Source organism: Nelumbo nucifera, chromosome 6 (genome assembly GCF_055504915.1).
Source record: "Nelumbo nucifera cultivar China Antique chromosome 6, China Antique-T2T, whole genome shotgun sequence".
Lineage (NCBI taxonomy): Eukaryota > Viridiplantae > Streptophyta > Magnoliopsida > Proteales > Nelumbonaceae > Nelumbo > Nelumbo nucifera.
The window spans coordinates 38,083,363-38,107,863 of NC_142654.1; the positions used below are offsets into that span (position 1 = coordinate 38,083,363).

Genomic DNA, 24,501 nt, shown 5'->3' on the forward strand with positions numbered 1-24,501 from the left:
GCACATAGACCAATTTCTATGATTAATTCCATTTTGTTAAAAAATACTAAATGTTGGTAGAATTCTATACTATAATGTTGGTAGAAGGAATGACTAAACACCTGTGAATTCGTTTGATCAAGCCGTGAAATCTGAAAATATCAATTGAAAGTGTGGCAAACATATTGAATAGTTACTGTACCAGTAAATGTGTGATCTCCTGGTGTAGAAAACAACTAAATTCATTGAATTGGAGTCGAAATTTCAAAAGGAGGAACAGAATTTCCTGCTTTGGTACAAAAGGAAGACCTAAGTCACTATGAAAATGCAACGCGAACTATCCTTGTCTGCATAACCTATGAAGATATCATGTAATTTATCCATTGTCTTACATTAAAATTCACTTGTCGACCTCCATTGCTTGGGCGGCTTTAGCCTTTGCCAGTGCTGTCAATTTGGTCTTCAGCTTTCTCTTACCAACTTGAAAACCTCCACAACCCTTCTTTTTCTTCTCACTACCGTCGATCTGAAATCCAAAAAATAAAAATTTGTGCTATTTTCTTTGTTCTTATTGTAGAAGAAAAAGCGAAAAGGGAATAAGTTTGAACTTCATCCCACCAACCATATCCATCAAAATAGGTAAGATATGGGAGTCGATTCGATTTGCTGGTTACTCGTTAATGTTCTTTGAATAACAAACACCGGCAAAAAATGTTAAAAAAAAATCGAAAAAGAACAGGTAACATTAAACAGCAAATGTTTAATACCAGCAAATGTTTAATACAGAAGCGAAACCTTAGCTCTCAGAAAATCAACAGAATAGAGAAACAGACACACACACACACGCACCGAAAAAATAAAAAATAAAAAACTAAAAATGGAAAAACAAACATACTTTCATCTTAGCCTTTTTTGCTTGTAGCTTCTTCTCCCTTTTTTCTTTCTCCTCCTTCTCTCCTGATTTATCATAAAAAAAAAAAACATTAATAAGTATACAAAACATAGATATAAATTCATTTGTTATTTATTATTGAAGGTAGAACAGGAATTTATTTAGGGTTCTTACTTCGCAGCTCAAAATCATGCTGTCTTTTCCTTCGCGCCAAGTCGTTCTTCTTCGACATCTCTGTCTCTCAGTTGTAGCAGTTCTGGTTTTCCTTTCCCCTACTCAGAAATCTAAAATTCGGGACGGACAATAAAACCCTAGAGAAGATTTTGAATTTGTTTTATTTTCCAACGAAAACAGCTAGGGCTTTTAGTTTTAGCGGGAGTCTGAGATTTCCTGCGCATATCCTGCACTTCCATCGCTGTGCGACAGTCTGACAGATGTTCCATTACACGTGTATAATGATGCACATGAAACCGGCGAACCCCAACCGCACATGTGAATCTCAAACTCAATGTGTAAGGGAAAATTCCTGATTTTCGGTTATTCGATCTGACGCGAGTTTAATAGAACCCGTTTATTAAGATATCCAACACCCAATACCCGGTTTGTTTTTACGCGAATACTTGTTCCTGAGACCCGACTACAAACCTGATTATATATATATAAAAAAATCAAATACGTGGCATGATATAATATATAATAAAATAATTTATAATATAATATATTAAGAAAAATTAATTAAGATTTAAGACCTATTCAAGTCAGACTATGACTTTTCATCTTCTAACTCTCTCGAAAGTAAACCCAACTCCCAAGTGGCCAAGTTGTGCGAACCGGGAATGGTGAAAGAAATCATCTCCCAAAACTTTTTTTGGTAAAAGCTAAATAATTAGTAGTAAGGGGAGAAACCCCATCCGGCAAGTTACAAATGGCCCAGCCATTACATATTACAGTGTATTCTCTTGGGAAAACCAAACTCCATTACATGATTTACTAGCAAAAAAAGTGAGCATAGGATATCCATGCTCTTCAAGACCAAGACTCCAAGTTTCGATTCTCAACTTTCAACTAAAAAAACGTAAAAGACTAAAGAAAACCCAAAGAAGAAAACCGTTTGTGAAACTGTGATTATAGACTATTGTTGGATAGACGTTGGTGTTGCACCACTGCCATCTGACGGAGGGTGATTTGCCCCGACCTCATCATAGGGGGACATGTGGGCGTGACTCAGCATAAGTGATAGTTCAGCACGACTAGTCCGCCAAGGTCCAGCATGGCAACTCGGCACCAGATGACACTCTGATTATCCCGAGCTCCTCCTCAAGAAGGAAACACCCCGAGCTAAGATTCTTCCATGAAAGTATCCCGAGCCAAGGTACTGCAAGACAGGAATCTCTCGAGCTCAAGGCACTTCAGGGTGAGCTTGGGAGCCTCCTAATGAATTATGACTCAAACCTAAGTAGGCCACATTGGGTAGAATCACCTCAATATGGCACCTGCAGCTCGGCATAGGGTAGCTCGGTGCAAGGTAGCTCGCAAGAAAACATCTCGGCGTATCATAGGAAGATCTCCCCTGACAACCATACCTGCCAAACTTGGAGCCCTGCACCCACGTCTCTCGCCAGGCGGCAGCGTGCCTGCCAAGCTTGAGAGCTGTCCCCCGCTTGACAAAGACGTACCCTGCAACTAGACCTGTTCATGGGTCGGGTGGCCCGACAGGCCGACCCGGTCCCCGGACGGGCTTGAACAGGTATATAGGCCCGTGGGCTTAACCTTGGGCCAAAAAGCCCGGCCTGCAATAAATTCGAGCCGGGCTCGGGATTTTCCAAAATATCCCAGCCCGACCTATAAATAAACCTAGAAAACCTAGTTGAATACTCCTCTTTTTTTACCCCTTTCCCTTCTTTTTCCAACCAAAATTTTCTTCTCCACATCCTCTTTCCCTTATTTATATATTTTTTTAATGTAAATAAATTATGATTTATATTGATTATTGAATAGGGAAATTTTCTAATTTTTTTTTATTAGGTCGGGCTTTGGGCTTTTTATTAGGGCCAGGCTCGAGCCCAAGTTGTAGGCCCATTGGTCGGGCCGGGCTCGGGCTCGGGCCTAACATATTTCTGTTAATGAATAGTAAAAGCCCAGCCCATGAACAGGTCTACCTGCAACAGTGACCTGCGCAGCCGTGGCAAGTAACGGCTACGGCAGAGAATCAGAGGCGGTTAGTCATATTTGACAGGGCACCATTATATAAGAACTCTAACCCCCATAGAGCAAAGGTAATTGCATTCGTGCTATTTGCACTCAAGCTTTCTTCATATTCTCTGCAATTTTCTCTCTTAGAATTATAACTTAAGCATCGGAGTGTTCCCGCCGAGAGAGCTCCCCGGGAATCCTTCATTCTCTTCTTCTCAAGTGTCGTTCGTCGCCAGCTTGGAGTGTGGCCCCTTGCCAGTTAGGAATGACCAGATTGCACACCATCACCATCAATCGTTTTTTGCTTTTATGGCCATTTGACATAGGTAAGTATTTTTTTTTCTTTTCTTTTTTTTTTGTTGCAAACATATACTAAAATACAATTATATTTTGGTTCTTGTTAGAAGTTAAAACTCCACTGTTTTATATATCTTTAGGTTTTGGACTGTACATATACTAAAATACAAGTATGTTTTGGTCCTTATTAGAAGTTAAAGCTCCACTGTATTGTATATCTTTTGGTTTTGGCATTTTGTTGCTTGCATATAAAATCCACGTTGTTGGATTGGATGCTAGTTTTGTCATTTCCATAATGAAACTATATTTTTTTTATAAATATGAGACCTCTAGTACATTGTCTTTTTCAGAATCCAGGAATTATTTGAATTAATAATACTTATTATTGTCAAGGAAAATGACAATGAAAAATGAAAATAATGCTTCATTGTTAATATGATGAATAAGAATTGTTTGAACCAACAATGAAAATAATGTTTCATATAAAAAGGTGAAAATAATTTCAAAATCCATAAATTATTTGAACTAATAATAATGCTTCATATTAAACCCACAATGAAAATAATTTCAGAATCCATAAATTATTTGAACTAATAATAATGCTTCATATAAAACAATAATTGTTTTTAGAATCCAAAAATTAATTTCATAATTCATATAAAGACCATAATGAAAATAATTTCAGAATCCATAAATTGTTTGAACTAATAATAATGCTTCATATAAAATAAGAATTGACTTCAGAATCTATAAATTAATTTCAGAATTCATATAATGCTTCATATAAAACCTATAATGAAAATAATTTCAGAATCTATAAATTAATTTCATAATCCATATACTAATAATAATGTTTCGTTATTACTATAATGAACGAGCAATATATTAGCATCGTTTGAACTAATAATGAAAATAATGCTTCATATATAGCCCAAAAGGTTTATGTTCCATTGAAGGAGTTCAAAAGCAAGAGAAGTGAATATAATGTTCAAAAGCAAGAGGAGTTCAAAATCTTATGTGTTAACAGTTTTTTTTTCGTAACAAATTAAGTTTTTATCTTTCACAATATTGAATATGTTTTTATGTCATTGTCTTATTCGTAGTGTAAAAATTATAATTTATTTTATATTGATAATAAATGGTGGTAGTTTTTTATGATAACTTTTAATGTTTAGGTTATTATGAATATGACATCATATTATGAGATGGAAGAATCACCACACCATAATGAGGGAGACAAATTGTCACACCATGAAATAGGGAAATCTTCATACCAAGAGAATGAAAAGTCTACCCATGGTGAACATGAAACCACTTTGTCTCAAAAAGATGACTGCAGTCACATACCCACTCCATCATGTTCTCATTTTGCACAGTGTTCAAGTGCAACTATTGGTCATGTACCTCCTATATCAAGCTACACCTCTAATCCATTTGCAGGTCCTATAATTACTTTGACCAATCAACATACTAAAAAGCGCAAATTAACTAGTGAAGTTTGGAAACATATGCAAAAAATAACAAAAGATGGAAAAGATCGAGTTGTTTGTGATTATTGTAAGACTCATCTTAAGGTTAGTAGTAAGTATGGGACAAAGAATTTGCATAATCACTTATCCCATTGTCTAAAAAAGAACAGTGAAAATATTGAAAATTGTTTGATGCGTCAAAAACAAATTGCGGTAGAAAAGAAAATTGTTGGGAATGTGCAATTTGAAAACTTTACATTTGACCTAAAAACATTTATGAAAAAGCTTGCATGTGTCATTATCTTATATGAGTATCATCTTTCTATTGCTAACCATATTGGTTTTAAGGGATTTGTTTATAGCCTTCAACCTCTCTTTAAGATGGTTTTTCACAATACTATCAAGAAGGACATCATTAAAATTTATGACATTGAGAAGAGAAAGTTGCAAAATGTTTTATGAGAAAATGCAAGCCAAATAGTAGTAACAACTGATATGTGGACTTTTAACCGGAAGAATAGTTGTATGAGTATCACAACTCTCTTTATTGATGACAATTGGGTGTTGCAGAGACGTATTTTAAAGTAATACACTTCCTATGTTATTAAATATTCATGGCATATTGTATTTTAATTTTTTCACATTCAAGCATTGCTTTCTCTATAACTGAATACGCAATTTATTTTGTTTATGTTACAAAACTTAGATTTGTGTATGTTCCTACACCTCACACAATGGTGGTGGTTGCTAAAAAGTTAATTGAGGGTTTAACATCATGACAAATAGAGGCAAAATTGTCAACCATTACTATAGATAAATGCAGCTCAAATGATGAGATGATTAATATAATTATTGACTAGTTATTTTAGCATTGTTTGCTTAATGGAAGTGTTGTTCACATGTGGTGTTGTGCCCACATTATCAATCTAGTTGTGAATGATGGGTTGGTAGTTATAGAATATGCCATTGAAAAAATTTTGATAATTTTGCATATCGGTCAACTACTCCATCTAGGGTTGAAAATTTTGAGGAAATGGTTCATCAAATGAAACTTAGTTGTTCTAAGAAGTTGATTATTGATTGTAAAACTTGTTGGAACTCCACTTAGTTGATGCTTCAAACAACCTTAGAATATATGGATGTTTTTCCTATATTGAAGCTTAGGGAGAAACATTACTCTTGTATGCCTTCTGAAAAAGATTGGAACATGGCTAAAAATATTTATGGGAAACTTCAGTTTTTTTATAATGTTATTAATCTTTTTCTAGTTCAAATTATCCAACTTCAAATGTTTACTTTGTCAAAATTTAATGTTAGGGAGGATTTGCGTAACTGGATGACATATTCAGGTGAAATGATAAATGAAATGACAAGAAAAATGTTTGAAAATTTTGACAAATATTGGAGTGTTGTACACATTGTTACAATAGTTGCAGTTATTTTGGATCCTATGTATAAATTAAGAGTTGTGGAGTTTTACTTATCATCTATTTATGGTAATTTTGAAGCACATAAGATTGAAAAGATTAAAAAGACATGTTATGACTTGTTTCAAGAGTATTAATCAAGAACTGATAAAGTGCATATTAGCCTTTCGCTTGAGGGATCAACTTTTAATTTGAAAAGAATAGAGTTTGATGGTGATGAAGAGGAAGAGGAGGGAGGCATGGCAATGTTAGTTCAATTTCTTAATATTAACTCTTATTGTGTGAATGTAAAATCTAAATTAGATCATTATTTAGAGGATCATGTATTGTCATGGACCTAAGAATTTGATACTCTTAATTGGTGGAAGACAAATGGGATAAAATATCTCACTTTACAAAATATTGCCCAAGACTTCCTAGCTTTTCCAGTTTTTACAATTGCATTTGAATCAACTTTTAGTACTAGTGAGAGGATAATTAGTCTACATCGAAGTATGCTTCACTAGGATACTTTGGAAGCTTTGATGTGTTTAGAAAATTGGTTATGGAGTGAATTGAAAGGTAATAACTATATTTTATTCTTATTTTTAAAATTATTTATGCAATAGTATAAAACATTAACTTTTATCTTTCTTATTGTAAAATATTTATATATGCAGTTGTTCTTCAGTAGTTGATTCAATTGTGCATGTCTTCAATTGAAGATGATATTCCATTGAAGGATTAAGCTGCAACAAGAGTTCTTGAAATAATGTTTCTCTTATGTCACATAGGTTTATTTATTTATTTTTTACTTAAGATTATTTTGTTTTGTTCTTTTATATGGAATAATTTTATTACTGTTGATTTTTGTTGAATGTTGGTTGATAATGAACATTTAAGATTTTATATACTTAATATTGTAATTGAATAAAAGTCTAACTTGATCATATGATAATCGGGTGGGACAGGTTTAACGGGTTTGAAAATTTGAGAGAAAAAAGTTTAATGGGTTTGGGATCAAGGGTACGTTGGCGGGTTCGGGAACAGATAGGGCAATTTGCACGGGTACCCTACCCGTTGCCATTCCTACTGATCAATACCTTATACTTTGGCTTGAGCCTCGAGTGACAATTTGGTCCCCGAACTTTAAAGTGTGACAATTTAGTACTTGAACTTTTCAAAATGTGACAATTTAGCACCTGGACTTTCAAAATGTAACAATCCAGTATTTGAATTTTTAAAATGTGATAATCCAATACTCGTCGTTAGCCAGTTCATTAATCAACCGTTAAGTGACATTTGAAAAGTCAAAAATACCCTAAGAATGCCATCTAATTCTCTTTATCGACCATCAAAACATTGACAATAAAATGAACAGTCCCAAGTTCTAGATTCTTCTAAACAATCACCAACTTCTTTGAATAGAAGATGATATGTTTTGGGACTATTTAGTTTTTTGTCAACGTTTGGATGGTTGATAAAGAGAATTATATGGCATTCGAAGGGCCTTTTTGACTTTTCAAATGTCACTTAACGGTTGATTAACAGACTGGTTAGAAGCAAGTACTGGATTGTCACATTTTGAAAGTTCAAGTACTAGATTGTCACATTTTGAAAGTTCAGATACTGGATTGTCGCATTTTAAAGTTTTGGAACCAATTTGTCACTTTAGCCATAGTATAGGGTACTGATCGGGAATTTTCCTAAGGTGTAATGCATCTTGTACTCCAGCCCGCCTATTACAGTTCCTAGGTTTTTCCAATGCGTCTTGCACTCCAACCCGCCTATTACAGCTCCTAGGTTTTTCCTAAGGTGTAATGCGTCTTGCACTCCAGCCCGCCTATTACAGTTCCTAGGTCATGCCAAGAACTATCCAAAACCCATGGCCATGCCGAGCAAGCGTTTTGAGGCACGCAGGCTTGCATGGTTTGGTACGGACAATTGTCATTTGTCGTCCTGACCTAGTCCATGACCTAACATGGCATGGAGCCAGTACAATGTTTTTTTCGAGGGGGGATCTATAGAAATACCCCCAATAGCTATAAAAATTAATTTATAGTGGTGGAGGTATTTATGTATGATATGAAAATGATTTATATGCCCCAAATAACTATTTTTTTGGGGGTGTCCATGAGTTTTTTTTTTAATCTCAAACATTATTCTTGATGAAGGGATGGCCATGGTAAATTTCACTTCAAATAAAATCTATATTATCCCTCGAAATCTATACACATGACCATCGTCTCATCTTTATCTTTAATATAAAGAGGAATGTGTGAAAGTTGAAACATTTGTCACCACAAGTCTCACATGTTGCTCTTTGATTTCTCACTCTTTACATATGTGAACTATTTCAGTTGAATCAAAAAAAGAGCCTCTCCATTTTGATATCAAGACTCTTATTATATTTAATTAACTAATATAGAGTTAGAGGTTATTTTCATCTCTTACTAACTTTATTGTAGTGGATTAGTGGGTGCCCAAAATAAGATCGATTTCTTCACAAAATCTTTTCTTGGTGAAACCCACTCCAAGTACTTCTTCAAAATTTCTGTTATATTTTTGAATATAATGGACATATCCATAGATTGATTGCCTCTTAATTAATGTAGATTCAACCATATCTCTCTTAATTAATTCCCTTTGAAGTTTTACCTTTTTCTTACCCTAACGTTTTTAATATTCACCAAATGTGGTTGATTCTTATCTTGCTCCCTCCTCAGCCTCACTCTTCCACTTTCCACCACCACCACCACCACCACCAGTAAGCCACGGTTAGCAAAGGAGTAGTCCTTCGTTCTCGGTTCAATAGATACAAATCTATTTTTTTTCTTTATTTTCTTTTTCTTCTTCCTCAAGGCTTCGCCCCTTCTTATGCTTTCAGCATATGTGTTTTTCATGTCCTATGGTTCTCTATGTCTTATTCTACTAAAATTAAGAGTTTCTTCCATTACTAGTTCATTATTTTCAGTTTAATTCCTTTTACAACACCTTTCCTCTTAATCTTTTATAATCTTTTTTTAATGGTTATGATAGCATTCTTAGTTTGATGGATATTTTCAACTTCCAACAACTAATAGGAAAAGGCCACGACTTGAAGTTGTGGTTTAGAAAAACCCTTCCATTTGCTTTTGCGGCTATTGGTGGTGAATTTGGATACCAACTTAATGACATCTGAATACCATATTCCTTATAAAATACCAACAAATATTGGCACTTGTCTCTATAATATATTAGACAATTCCGACAAATATCAATATCCATCACTATATGTAGTGTCATATACTAACAGATATTATATCCGTCACCATATGTCATATAAATTACCAATGAATATTGTTGTCTGCCACTATAATATATTGAATAATACTGGCCGATGGATATTATAATTTGTCACTATATATCTTGTAAAGTACTGATGGATATTGGATCCATCACTATATATCTTATACAATACAGATAGATATTAACATCTATCACTATATGTTATGTAATATACTGATGGAATCATCAGTTGATTGCTACTGGTCCATGCTATACTAATAGAATCGTAACCCGTCGCTATATATAACATATATAATAAATTTTATATATAAACCAATGTTATATATGATTAATTTATATTTATTGTTTCTTTTTTTTGTTTTTTATTTGTATAAATTGCTAAAAAATTGGATTTTATGCCAAAAATGGACATTTTTGGGCAAAAATAATAAGACAATGTGCCTTTGGCCCTTGATAGGGGATGGAGGCTAATTAAAAATTATCCCTAACCATTGGCTAGGATGATGGTTTTGCAAACCATCATTGGCTAGGATGATCAAAACATATTTAGCCCCTAAATCGGGCAAGCAACAAATTCTATTTCACCCCATAACCATTGTTTTTCCAATAAGTATTGACTTGGTCAATGACCCGCTAATCCGAGCTTGTTGTTATGAAAGAAGTTACACCAATGCCTTGATACATTTACTACCAAAAAATAAATCTTAAGTAGGTTTGTAATTGGATTGGATTTGAATCCTAATGGACTATGATTGTATTTGGATTTAATCCAATTATGCTTTAATTTATAAAATACAAAATAATAATTACTTTTTCTCCTCTATATACAATAAATTAATATACATATAGCATATTATATTTATTATATACATATATATATGTATAAATTCATAAATAATATAACATATAAAATATATATTTTTTATAATAATATAAAATTCATATATTAAAATCAATAAATATTATAATCTAATTGGATTTGGATTTACTCATAGTCAAATCCAAATCCAAATTGATTATTAATTGAATGTCAGATCGAGCCACAAATTTTTGGTATCATTGACAAGTGTATCTTAAGTGAAGGTATCCTATATAGACCTATTCACAGATCGGGTTCGAATTGGGCTTTGTCTTTGTATTAACAAAATACATTCAAGCCTGAACCCAAAACTAGCTTGACCATTAGGCCTATGTCTTAAGCTTGAGCCTGCCTGACCTTCATATGAAGTTTGAAGACCAAGCTCGAGCCCAACCAAAAATTTGGAAAAGGATTTTTTATTCAATAAAAACTTTTTTATTTATATTAAAAGACCTCAAAATGTAAAAATTATGTAAGATACCACTACTACTTAAAAACATATTTTCTATATTATTATAAAAAATATTTTTTATTATATAATATATTATCAAGTTGGGATTAGACTTAGGCCAGAATTTTTTGAGAAAGCCTGAGCTCAACCTAGAAAAGAGTCGGGCCTAGTGTTTTGGGCACGAGCCCAAGTCCACAAACCTAAAGTTATATCAAGCTCAACTTAGATTGGGTTAGGCTGGGTTGATTCATTGAACTACTCGGTCCATATACAAGTAAAGGTGTAAATTAGGCCGTGCTGGGCTGCCTGACACAACTAATATATATATATATATATTATAAATTATAATTATATAATAATTTATAATATATAATATATTAATAAAACAAACAATTGTATACATAAAAAATTCATATAAAATAAAAAATTCAAGATTTTTTTTCAAATTTTTAAATAAATAGTTTTGGCCCAGTCCATGGCCTAGCTTGGCCTAAGGCTCGGCCCATGGCACCGACACGATATTGGCCCACATAGGCTCGGGCATGGGGCCATGGATCGCGTGGGCTCGAGCCGTTGGCGGTGTCAGACCCGACCCATTGATAGCCCTAAATTCCAAAGCAATAAAATTCAATTAGCCAATACAATTTAAAATAAAATATAAAAAAATAAATAATGCCGCGCGCGGGTAAATTTCGCGGGCAAGTTTTCTGGGCTTCGTATTCTTTCTCGTTCCATTTCTGCTCACTCACTTAGCATTTTTGGGTGGAGCCGTGGAGGGTTTGTTTTGAAACTAAAAACTCTATTAATGAGTTTGTTCTGAAATGGCAAGAAAAAAGGGTTTGGAGAAGCGAGGGGGACACCTTGAAAATTACTTGCATTGGCACATTGAGGTATGTATTAAAGACACTGAAATTTGTTATTCAGTATTGTTTAAAGTTTGGGTGAATATCTTCTCCCTCTCACTGAACGCAGAGCGGCGACACCAAATCCTCCTCCACCTCCGACCTCTCTCTCTTCCTCTCTCTTTTCTCAGTTTCTTTTTCTTCTTCCCCAACAAAATCGCTCCCAATCCCCTTCGTCTCTCTCTCCTAGCAAGCTGAAATATCGCCCTCAGCTACCGTTCATCGTCTTCATCCTTAAGACGAGATTACAACGACGTTCAGTAATTCATCCTTACACTACTAGAAAGTTTATTTCCAGAGGCTGTAGGCAAAAATGCCTCTACAAATAGTCAATTACGACACTTGAAATATGTTATTTTAGAGGTACTACATAAATGCCTCAAAATTCTATTTCATGCCCCAATTATTATGGGCATTTTTTGTATTCTATTATTTTTAAGCCAATACGACAGGCAGCTTCATCTTCTCATCCTCATTCTCCATTCCATTAAAGAACTAAATTTAGCAAGGGCTTTCGAGATTTTAGTAGATGGAAAGAACGACGACAGCTCCGATGGATAAGAAGAACGACATTACAGCAGGTTTGGGCTTTTAGATTTCAACTTTTTCTTTTGGCATTCAGATTTTAGGTTTTTCTTTCTAACCTCTTCTCCTCCTCCAAATAACCCTATTCACCTCCTCCCATATCTATTCCAAACTATTTAACAGATCAAAAGCTCTAATTAATGTAGAGTAGTGTACAAGGAAAGCTATACCTATAGTAAATTAGAAAAATGGCAATAGTTCTCTTGGATTAGAGTAATAGACGGTGGGGGATTCCAAGTCTCCTGGATTAGAAGAACGAATGGATGGTAAAGCTATAAGAGTAGCAAAAGCTCTATGAGCTCCTTCAATTCTCCTTCCTTCCCCCTCTGTGTAGCAGAACTAACAAATTAGAAGAATGGCAATTGCCTAGTAAAGAGCATCAACTAAGATTTAGCCAGGTTTCTCTGTGTGTGGCAAGCCGAATGCTGAAGCTTAGGTAGTGGATGTGGAGCAAAGGCAAAGGCATTTTTTCCTTTTAGTTGAGTTAGACTTGGATCTTCTTCACTCACTATGCTACTTACGCCCTTGTCTCATTGGTTGCTCTAGTCAGTCTTTCTTCATTTTTGATTTGCTGCCTCCATTTGTTGAACTATTGTTTGGCTGTTTTCCAAGTATTTTCCTATTTGAACTAAAACAAAGTTTATTTTTTTACTATTTCTTGATATCGGCATTGTTACTGTAGTAAATTTTAGGTTTTAATTAGAACTCTTCTTTTGCATAGAACTGGTTTAGTTTCTATTTTTTTTTTTTTATTTCAAATAACGAGATTCCATTGTTACTTTCTATTTATTTCGGTGGACCTCCAATGAAAAATAAGATTATTCCATAAATTTTGAAATTTTAATTTTTGCAAATTTTCTTGGTTACTACACCATGCAGAAGCTCTAGAACCTTAGAAGATTTGAAATTTAGGGGGTTTGAAGATGGTTGAGTAGTTAGCTGAACTTACACGACGCATCTAAGTTAGAATGTTGAATGTGATTGTCCCAAGTAATTATTTTGGGGATGCCTTTTTGAGGGATCATGCTTTTCCATTGCTGTTAATGTTGTGCAGATTCAATTGACCCAGACTGAACTCAGAGTGCCAGAGTATGGCTGGACTATGTAGAGGGTTTTCCATCTTATGAACTTCATTGTAAATGAAGGTGATTTTAGATGCTTTGGTTATTACCTTGTCGTTTGGATGCCTAATTTTATTGTTTTTTTTCCTTTTTATTTTGCCCCCTTTTAACCATGTGATTGTTCATTCTAGTGCGTGCAATTGTGTTTGGATTTTACAAACAAGTATTTCTTTTCAAGCCAAAGGTGAGCTTGAGGTTGCTCCAGACTTATTTTTAAGTCTTCTGGTTTTGATTACGATTCATCTCTTTAATAACTTTGTTTAATGCTACATTGTTGAAGTTTTTGTTACCTTCACAAGATTGGTGTCCTCAGATAGGGGGTATGGCAAAAATAGAAAGTCATCATATTGTTTTTTCCTTTTGTTTCCTTTCTTTGTTCAATTTAATATATGTGTTTTCATTAATTAATTGGGAAGAGAAGCATGATTTGCTTCAATCAAGCAAGCAAATTCGTGCTTACAACTTAATAATCAAATATTGCACTATTACTTATATCCATTGGGGTAGGGGGATGGCCACACCAATCAGAGAACCATGTGACCAACAAAAGTTAGAATTTTTTTGTGCTTTTTTTATTAATGTGGAATCTGATTTAAACACTAGAAGTGGTAGCAGAAAAAAATGGAGGTTATTCATATGGGTTGCTTTTGCCTTTGAAAGTGAAAAAAAAGACAAAATAACTGAATCCACATGGAGATACAATATGGCTGGTTCCGCTGTAAAGCTGAAGCATGCAATTAAGTCAATGTCTAATAACCCAAAAGCCTACTATTTATGTATTAGTTACATTGTGTCTCATTCTTACAATTCACAAGTCATATGTTGTTTAAGGAGAATGTATGGATGATTTTGCACTAGATGACATCTGATAGGAGGCACGTTTCTTGAACCAGCTTTTTACTTTGGTGTTATTGGATCTTCTTTGACTTCTATTCTTCTCTACATACACACTCCTTGTCCTATTTTGGGCAGAGATATACCATCAAGCAAGTGAAAATGCCCAAGGCCACTACTAGAAAGATATATATTTAGAGGCTGTAGGGCAGAGGCGTTTGATGAAAAATCCCTCTGTAAATATTCATTTTAGGTTTTGAGATTTGAGATTTTATTGCTACAGATTAGGGATTTGAGATTTTAGCATTATTTATGTTGAATAGGAAATGGATCAATCTAATTTTAATTCATTTTAGTTTATTCTATTTCGAATAAGAAGGGAATCAATCATTCTAATCTCTTCTCTTCCTCTAAATGTCCCTCTTCACCTCCTCTAGCTTTATCCCAAATGATTTAGCAGATTAGAAGCTCAAGCAGTGCTTGGTAGATCTGTTCCTAATGATTTTAGTGGGTCGGAAGAATGGCAATAGCTCTGTTAGATCAGAAAAACGCCAATAGTTCCAGTGGATCAGAAGAACAACGTTAGCTAAATTGCTACTGGTTAGGATTTTGATGTTAGCATTATTTCTAGTAAAATTTTTGTTAGTTTATAAAGGCCTTATTTGAATCGATTGCTTCACTTGGCATTGAATAGTGTTTTGATGTCATCCTAGGTACTCTTTTGCAACACGTGTTGGATTTTCTATAGATATGGGATTTTGTAAAAGCAAAACCATTGCTTTTTATTAGCTTCTACCGTTTCTTTCTTTAATTTGACATTTTGTTCTCTATGTCGTTAAGGTTGAAGATGTTGTGATTGCACTAGGCCACCCACCTCCGATGTCCAAATTTGGTTTGACAGTCCATCTCAGGTTGTTTTATTGTAATCTATTAGTCACTTATTTTTAGTCTAGTAAATTTTATACCAAGTCTAATGTTTGTTTGCCCTATTTCATAGAGCTTTAACACTCAGTAGGCCATCAATGGTAGTTTTTTTTAACTAGGGAATTGATCATTATTATGATCTTTTGTGGACCTGTTAAATTTGTTAAAAATTTCTTTTGAAAAAAATCAAGGTATATTATCACTTTATCAGTTTATTACATATCCTTCTTGGTTATTTAAAGTTCAAACATGCATGAACCCTTAGCTATTTTCCTGGAAATTTCCTTAATCTTATTCACTGAAAAATATTTAGTTTCAGCAATTAAGGATCTCATAGCTTACTTAATAATTTATTCACTAAAAAACAAATTAATAACTTATTCAGTTCAGCCACTTAATTTGTTATCAAAAACCCCTTTTAAGACAAAACCTAATATTTAAAATGATAAGCAATTTGACGGGAAGCAACAATCATTTACTTCAAATTTTAGGATACTGAGCTGAAGTTGTAGTTAAAGACTACAATGATTTACTTGAAATAGAAAGATTGCATATCGAGCTGTTGTTTTTAGAGGAAGAGATTGAAGAGGCAAGTGGCGGGAAGACTAGAAATGGCGAAGAAAATGGTCCTAAAGATGTGAAAACTCCTCTTCCCTTCGTCGAGGGAGTTGACCCTGAGTCTAATGAATTATAGGATGTTGGTGGAGAGGGACAAGAATCGACCGTGAGGATGGATGTGGGTATTCTAGTGTTGGAAACACAGAGAAAGGATTTCTAAGTGGGTAAGGAAAAAAGAAAGGAAAAGAAAGATGATGATTGTTGTATTAGGAAGGGGGAAAGGAAAAAAGAAGAAAAAAAGAGCTAAAGTGGAAAGGCTAATCTCAAACATTGAGGGAGATTTAGAATTTAGTGGTAGAGGGGATAGGAGGAAGGGCCTAAAATGAGGAGATTATGGCCTTTTTATGGGTTTTTTGCTATTTTGTCTCGATGAAAATTATTTGTTGGAATGTAAGAGGGTTGGGGAGTGCAAGAAAGAGAAGGGTGATCAAAGACCTACTATGAAGGGAAAAACCCAATATTGTGCTGTCACTAGAATCCAAAATGATAGAATTAGATGGGAGATGGGTGAGGAGTTTTTGGAGGTCTAGAGGTTTAGGTTGGAGCTCATCTCCTTCTTGGGGAGCCTCGGGGGGATCGTAACACTGGGGAGGGAGGATGTGGTGGAAGTAGTGGAAGAATTGATGGGCATATTCTCAATTTCCATTAAGTGTAAGAATGTAGAGGATGGGTGTGTATGGGTCTTAACCAATGTTTATGGCCCTAATTCCTATAGAGAGAGGAATGAGATGTGGGAGGAACTATATGCAACCAAGGGGCTATGGGATGGCCCTTGGTGCCTGGGCGGGGATTTTAATGTCATTAGGTTCTCTGATGAAACTAGTAATCTCCAACAGGTAATTACAACAAGCATGAGGAAATTTAATGGTTTTATTGAAGAATGTGAATTGAACGTAATACCTCTGCTGCAAGCCAGTTACACTTGGTCCAACCTTCAGGAAACTCCTTTGTGTTTGAAGTTGGACAAGTTCTTATTTAACTTTGCCTGGGAGAATAGTTTGGAAAACTTGGTTGCTAGAGCGTTACCCATGGTCACCTCCAATCATTGTCCTATCCAGATAGGTATTGAGTTTTTTCCTACAGGACCCAAACCTTTTAGATTCGAAAATATGTGGCTTACTCATCCAGATTTTGTGAAAAAAGTGAAAGAATTGTGGGGTGAGGAGGAGAGGGGGGTAAGATGGAAGGGGATCAAGTTTCATAAGAAATTAAAAAGGTTGAGAGCCAAAATAAAAGAGTGGAATAGAGATCATTTTGGTAGAATTGAGGAGCAAAAATTGTGCCTAATCTCTCGAATAGAAAACTTGGATGTAAAGGAATCTCAAAATGGGTTGACCGAGGAGGACAGTGTTAAGGAGACAATTGAAAAAGGATTTGGAAGAGGTGTTACTGAGGGAAGAAATCAGTTGGAGACAAAAATCTAGACACAAGTGGATTAAGGAAGGCGATGGGAACATTAGATTTTTTCATGATTTGGCAAATGGGAGATGAAGAAAGAATCTTGTGACCAAGCTAGAGATAGGAGAGGAGGTGATTACCAACCAGGATGACATAGCCAGTAAATTTGGGGACCACTTCAAATCGATTTATAGAAGACCTTTGAATGAGAGAGCAATCGTGGAAGGGGTGGAATGGCCAAGAATTGATGACGGAGTGGCAAGGTGGCTGGAAAGGGATTTCGAGGAAGAAGAGATTAAGAAAGATGTCTTTCTAGTGGATAGATCCAAAGCTCCAGGTCCAAATGGCTTTACAATGGGTTTTTATCAAGACTGTTGGGAGGTGTTGAAAGAGGATTTAGTTGAAGTCTTTAAGGAATTTGCAGACAATCACATTATAAGCATTGGAATTAATGCCACCTTTTTGGCCTTGATACCTAAGAAGAATGATGCCAATCACCCAAAAGATTATAGGCCTATTAGTTTGGTGACAAGCATCTATAAAATTTTGGCTAAAGTGCTTTCATTGAGGATAAAAATAGTCATCCCTTCTATTACTAGGGAAACCCAAGGGGCTTTCATTTAAGGGCGACAAATAATAGATCAAATCTTAGTTGCGAATGAGTGTGTGGAGGAAATGAAAAGGTCTAAGAAGAGAGGTTTCATTTGTAAATTGGATCTTGAAAATGCCTATGATTTGGTGGATTGGGAGTTTTTATTAGAGGTTATGCGAAACTATGGATTTGGGGACAAGTGGTGTAGTTGGATTTTTTGGTGTATTAGTACTTGCCACTACTATTCTGGTAAATGGTATGGTGAGGGACTTTTTTCCAGCTTGCAGGGGTGTCAGGCAAGGGGATCCACTCTCACCCTTCTTTTTTACCTTAGTAGCTAATGTGATTAGTAGGATCATTACTAAGGCTGACAATGAAGATGACATTAGTGGTTGGAGAATAGGGAGACACCAAGTCCCTGTCACCCACCTTCAGTTTGCAGATGACCTAATGATCTTTTGTGAAGGAGGTTTTAGCAAAAAGGTAGCAAACCTAAAGGAGCTAATAGAAGGATTTGAAAGTATTTCTAATTTGAGAATAAATTTGGAAAAGAGCTGCATAGCGGGTAGAAATTTGGAGGTAGGGGAGGTCGAGGCTATTGCGGAGTGTCTTGAGTGTTCCACCTTTGCTTGGCCTATGTCATCATATTTAGGGCTTCCTTTAGGGGCAACTCTTAGGGAGAGTAGATTTTGGACCCCAGTGATAGAAAAGTTTGAGAAAAGATTAGTCTCATGGAAGAGGAATTATGTCTCTTTAGGAGGGAGAATTACCCTAATAAGAGCTACCTTGGCCAACTTACCTACCTATTTTTTGTCTGTACTTAGGATACTAGTAAGGGAAGCTAGGAAACTGGAGAGGTTGATGAGAGATTTCTTATGGGAGCCGGGACAAGAAAAAAAGGATCACTTGGTTAATTGGGAAATTGTGTGTAGAAGTAAAGAAGAGGGGGGTTTGGGACTTGGGAGGGTAACTAGAAAAAAATCAAGCTCTGTTAGGGAAATGGTTGTGGCGATGGCCATTGGAAAGAGAGAGATTGTGGCATGAGGTGGTGGGGAGCATTCATGGGAGGTTAGAGAATGGATGGGATGCTGGTGTATCAAGGCAAGCTAACCTAGCAGCACCTTGGAAGGCCTTTTTTTTGATAATTGAAGTGATTTTATAAAACATCAATAGACAATAGTACAAAGTCCTCAAGGAAAGGTACGAGTTGCAACCTCTCCGGGCTAGTTAAGTACAGATTTCCAAATTAATAACAACTTACATAGAAGCACAAAAAAGATCTTCCCTATTAACCCCCTATTTGGCTAAAGCATCAACCAAAGAATTAGCAGACCTACTAACCCATTTTACCTCAACTCTCATATTGTTGGTTAACCACTTTACTTTTTTGATGAGATCTTTGTAGTCCCAAATGGTAGTATCCAAGTTTAGGAGCCACCTGATTACCACCTGAGAGTCCCCTTCAACTAGGAGATGCTCCATCCCAAGCTGGTTGGCGATCTGAATTCCTTGTACTGCAGCAAGGATTTATGCCCTTGTGGAATCCCCCACTCCCACTGGTCCTGAGAATAGGGAAATTATGTTGCTGTCCTTATTTCTCAAGATACCCCCTATACCTGAAGGCCCGAGGTTGCCTTGGCTGCTTCCATCAAAGTTTAGCTTGATGACACCTTCCAATGGCAGAATCCATTTTGACAGAATTCTATCATTCTTTGTTGAAGTGTTAGCTATTACTAGCAGGTATGGAGTTTGTTCTGGCAACACTGTTCATTTTTGGGAGGATATTTGGGTAGGAGACACACCTTTAAAGGATTTGTTCCCTTCACTATTTTCTGTTTCTTTGTACAAAAAAGAGGTCTCAAAATTTGTCTCACCTTTGGGAACACCCTTAGATCCTACGTGGGATTTTGGGTTTTGTAGAGGACTTAGGGATGATGAAATTGAATCTCTTTCTGTCTTGCTTGGTTGTCTTAATCAGGTTTGTTCGGATCCCTCCAAGCCAGATAAGAGGGTATGGACTCCTAGACCCAATGGGACCTTCACTTGTGCTTCTTTCTTCAAGTCCATCTCTCAACTTTCTCTTTCCGTCAAAAGAAATTTGGTGCAGGCCAGTTCCCCAAAAAATTATGGTGTTTTGTTGGGAAGTATTCCATGGGAAAGTATCCTCTATAGAGCTCATGGTGAGGATTGTTACCACCTATTAATATCTTGTCCCTTTTCTGCAGACCTTTGGGCTTGACTACTTTTGTTTGGGAGTAGTTGGAGTCTACCAGCAGAAGTTCACATGCTCTTCAACCATTATACCTTTTATTGGCCTACAAAAATAGGGAGAATTATGTGGAGATGTGCTCGGGTTGCCTTGATTTGAACTCTTTGGGAAGAAAGGAATGTTAGAATTTTTCAAGAAAAGGAAAGGAGCAGTCAGGAATTGAAAGGCTGTGTGTTAAATAGGGCAATACCTTGGCTGAAGACCTTGGAAATCTTTCATCAATTCTTCTTTAATGACCTTTGGAGAAATTGGTTAGCAGTAGCGAGGTGTTCATCCTTGAAGGACAAATCAATTACAAGTTGGTCTCCTCCATCCAAAGTCTCACTGAAGTTGAACTTTGATGGAAGTAGCATGGGTAATCCAGGATTATCCGGAATGGGGGGTGCTTTGAGAAATGAGAAGGGAGAGATTTTGTTGCTCTACTCAGGTCCCTTGGTAATTGGGGACTCCATCAAGGCAGAACTTTTAGCTGTTGTACAAGGGGTGCAATTTGCAGACCAGCTAGGGGTACAACACCTAACAATCGAGGGGGATTCCAAAGTGGTGGTGGGTTGGTTGAAAAATCCTAAAGAGGCTATGTGGCGTTACAAGAATGAAATGAAGAAATTTAGTTGGTTGACAAGGAATATGTTGGTCACTGTACAATGGGTGGGGAGATCAGCAAATACTTTGTCAGATGTGTTAGCTAAGCAAGGGGTAAATAGGGAAGAATTGTTTTGGGCTCAGTTGTGATTCTTGCTTTTCTTTCCTATTACTTGTAAGATTCAAGGAGGGGCGGCAGCTCGCGCCTCTCCCTGGGATGTTGTATGAACTCACTATAAATCTGCTTCTGAATTAATAAATTTATTATCATTCATAAAAAAATTCCTTGGCCTCAAGGGTGGGCTCGTTGGTATGTTAGCTGGCTTGTTCCAGTGTTGTCGTAGAATCAAATCCCGCAACCAGCACTTTGGGGAAAAGGGGGTCAAGGGGAACTGGGGAAGTTATGGTGCTAAAAAAAAAGATAATTCCTTGGCCTCTTGTTTTGTTGCAGTTCAAATTTTCCTCTTTCTTTGTACATGTTTTGGACACTTCTGATTTTCCTTTTGCAATTTTTAGTTTTGTGGGTTAAAAAACACCAATTATCCAAACTTGTTGCTATGGAACAATAGTAGAGAGCTAAAAGAACATCAAAAGAAGAAATATTTCTCAAGCACATATGGAAATACGTCATAACAAAACCAAACATCCATACCTCAGAACCAGTCTGCTGGTTCCTTTGCAACCAACTGAGTAGTAGTGGTAGGATCAATAGAGAGCTTTGTAAAGAGCTTCTTTACTTGCTCAACAATATCCTCATCCTTAATATCTCCAGAAGCATAAATGAATTGAAATGAATGGCCAGAAAATAATAATGATGAGCAAGTTAGACTTGGAGTTCTTGGAGTCCATAACTGGCCAGAAAATAATAAATGAATTGAAATCATAACTGATAATCATTGTGAATTGGAGTTCTTGGAGTCACTTCAAGTTAGACTTTGAAGGATATTGAAAGGGAGTTTTTTACTTGTACTAGATCATGTATGGGATGAAGACAAAAATGCTTGGTATACCCTACAAGTTCCATTTCTAGGTTCAGATCGTGGAGGTAGACTTATAATTACTACTCGAAGTCAAACTATTTCATATATCATGGATCCTACAAATTTATTCTTGCAAAGTTTATTAGATGAATATTGTTGGTTGTTGTTCAAACAATAGGCATTTTCTAATGGAAAGCCCCATGAACATCCCGACTTGGAAGCAATTGGTTGGAAAATTATGGAGAAGTGCAAAGGACTGCCTTTGGCAATAACGACACTTGCTAGCCTTCTCTACAATATATATTAGATGAGAATGAGTGACATTCAATTTTGGAAAGTGAGATCTGGGATTTAGAAGATGACAACATCTTTCCAGCTCTAAGTTTGAGTTATCATAATCTCCCACCACATTTTGAAGTTGTGTTTTATGTATTTTCTTTATTTCCCAAAGGTTATGCATTTAATAAGCAAGTTCTAGTCCAATTTTGGATGGTACAAAAATTCAAATGAATAGAAGACTTAGGTGCCAAATACTTTGATGACTTGCTAGGAAGGTCTTTCTTCCAATATTCAGAGCTAAAAAGAATTTAAATGTGGATTTGTGGTGCATGACTTACTTCATAATTTAGCACAATTAGTATCAGGGAAGATGTGCATTAGAATAGAGAGATAAATTGTGTGATATCTCAGAAGCAAGTTGCCATTTCTCATTGATTAATGTCAACTTGGGTGCAATAATTAACAAAATCTATTAGAGTAAGAGTTTCTCCACATTTCTTACTCTAGGATTACAAGAGCCCCCTCAACTACTTCCACTTTCTCCAGCTTCTCAGCCACAAAATCAGTAGTTCATCCAAGTACTGAATCAGCTGCATGCTGTATTATAAGTCTTAGCAAAAATTATCAATGCCCTTGCACCTTTCTTCTGATCTTTTCCATAGAATTCTATTTTAGGTTTGCCTTTAGTTGATCCATCCGAGCATTGTAGGAGCAACTTTAAAACAATCATGTCATGCCAACTTAAGTCAATGGCTAGCATCTTTAAGACCATTTGTTGGCTAGCATATTGTCTCAATTAAACAATGGCTAGCATCCCTTGATTCACATAATGGCTTCAAGATTGCTATCCTTATCCTTGGTTTTCCAAATATGACCAAGTTATTAGGGCCTTAATTTTAAAAACAAATAAAGACCATTTGTTCCACAAAAAAAAATAAAAATAAAAATAAAGACCATTTGTTGGTTGATCCAGCTCAAAAGGCATGAATTACACTCGACTCATCTATAGTTATTTTTTTCCGCAAGGTATTTATTCTCATATACATGGCAAGACACTTCCAGAGATGTTGCAGAGACTTTAGCAAAATACTTGAGCCCCTTCCCCAATATTCACATTCATAAAGAGAGGCAACATTAAGGAAATTTTAGGCAGTAGTGTTACTCCCATGCTCAACATGGGTTACTTTTGCTAGTCTAATACTTTAAATAGGGCAAAGACCATCGTAGTTTCAAACAAGACAAGCATTTTTTAACCACGGTTAACTATTTTCTTGGTGCTTTCACAAATGAACTAGAGGATACAACTAAAGAAAGAACCGAGTTTTTTTTTTTTTTTTATGTTAGGGTTTAAAGCATGAGCTTTGTGGTTTGTAGGATGGTTTTTTTATGAAAGTCCACCTCAGAAAGTCTTGTTTGTTTTCTAATGTAATAATAATATTTTTTTTTCTTGACAAATATTGGTATTTGTATTCATCAAAATATTCTTCTTTGTTTAAATATGTTATGGTTTGAGATTGTATACTTAGTATGTATATTTTTGGATAGGTTCTTGATGTTGGCAATGCCTAAAGTCAATCCCCACAAGGACACGGACCCTCTTCAGTTTCTAGTCATAATATTAACAATCAAAATTGTAAGAGTATAATTTAAATAATGTTTTATTTGCTATTATATTGCATACAAACTTTAGTTTTAATCTGAAATTTATATTCTTATATCTAAAACTTATAAAACTTTTCTTACTTTTCTCACAGGTACACCGTAGGGTGAAGCAAAGCACGTGATCATGTAATCTTGAACTTTTGATGGTAAGAGAGTTTTGGAAGCAAATCTTTTTGTGATTTCTATTGTTTATTTTGATTTTTAAAATATACAGGTATATTATAGGGATTGAGTAAAGTTTTTTTTTTTTTTTAAATTTTTTGTGAAGAGGGTTTGAGTAAAACTTGTGATCATGGAGTTGTGGACTATTTTTGTTGAAAGTTACGAAAAACTTCATTTATGATACTTGTATAGATACAATATGGATATTGTATAAATTATGTGCATATGGTTATATTCAATTAATGAAATGTCTTTTGTTATAGATCTATTTATCCATTAGATTTGAAGAGAAGTGTCTATATTAACTGATGGAAGTTGATAAAATAGTCACTACAAAGCAGTTAATAATGCTGACATATAGATCAACATGGTATTGCCGGAAACATCTATAATGACAAATCCAAATATCCAAAATTGTCAAAATAAATATTAAAAGGAACTTATAATACATATACTGATGAAAATATATTAACCGTTGGTAAAGGTAATACAACTATACCAACGGAAATATCTTTCGCTAAATCTGAGTGTCCAACCACCAATATGGCAACGGTTCTTCTGTCGCTATTATTCTATTACGATGGAAAATTTAACCGTCGGTAAAGGTATTATAATTATACCGACAAATATCAGTTGCTAAATCTAGATGTCCAGTCATCTGAAATCACAATATGGTGACGGTGAGTCCGTCACTATATTCTATTATGACTCAGTTTAATCATCGGTAAAGGTAATGCATCTATACCGACAGAAATATCA

The 24,501-nt window shown here is 35.4% G+C and overlaps 1 protein-coding gene and 1 long non-coding RNA gene across 12 annotated transcripts; one reads left to right on the forward strand and one right to left on the reverse strand.

Moving 5' to 3' along the window:
• Positions 1–205: 205 nt before the first annotated feature.
• Positions 206–1,237, reverse strand: LOC104608704 (uncharacterized). Its single transcript, XM_010274759.3, has 3 exons — positions 1,046–1,237; positions 875–936; positions 206–505 (listed from the first exon to the last, which is right to left on the reverse strand). Exons 1-3 carry the CDS (start codon positions 1,101–1,103, stop codon positions 380–382), a joined length of 246 nt encoding a protein of 81 aa, XP_010273061.1. The 5' UTR covers positions 1,104–1,237; the 3' UTR covers positions 206–379.
• A 10,306-nt stretch (positions 1,238–11,543) lies between these two features.
• Positions 11,544–24,010, forward strand: LOC148790781 (uncharacterized). Of its 11 annotated transcripts, none has more exons than XR_016077043.1 (7): positions 11,546–11,724; positions 11,807–12,317; positions 13,376–13,466; positions 13,574–13,626; positions 15,117–15,187; positions 23,464–23,551; positions 23,673–24,010. It is a non-coding gene; the product is annotated as an uncharacterized LOC148790781 (long non-coding RNA). The 11 variants fall into 11 exon arrangements; XR_016077045.1 differs by having other exon boundaries at positions 12,230–12,317; XR_016077044.1 differs by lacking the exon at positions 11,546–11,724 and having other exon boundaries at positions 11,731–12,099; positions 12,230–12,317.
• Positions 24,011–24,501: the final 491 nt, after the last annotated feature.

Excerpts from the sequence above, each read along its gene's own strand:
- LOC104608704 (XM_010274759.3), bottom strand. The coding sequence starts at position 1,103 with ATGTCGAAGAAGAACGACTTGGCGCGAAGGAAAAGACAGCATGATTTT. Across the intron at positions 937-1,045 it reads GCATGATTTTGAGCTGCGAA|GAGAGAAGGAGGAGAAAGAA; the intron begins GTAAGAACCCTA and ends ATGATAAATCAG. Across the intron at positions 506-874 it reads CAAAAAAGGCTAAGATGAAA|ATCGACGGTAGTGAGAAGAA; the intron begins GTATGTTTGTTT and ends TTTGGATTTCAG.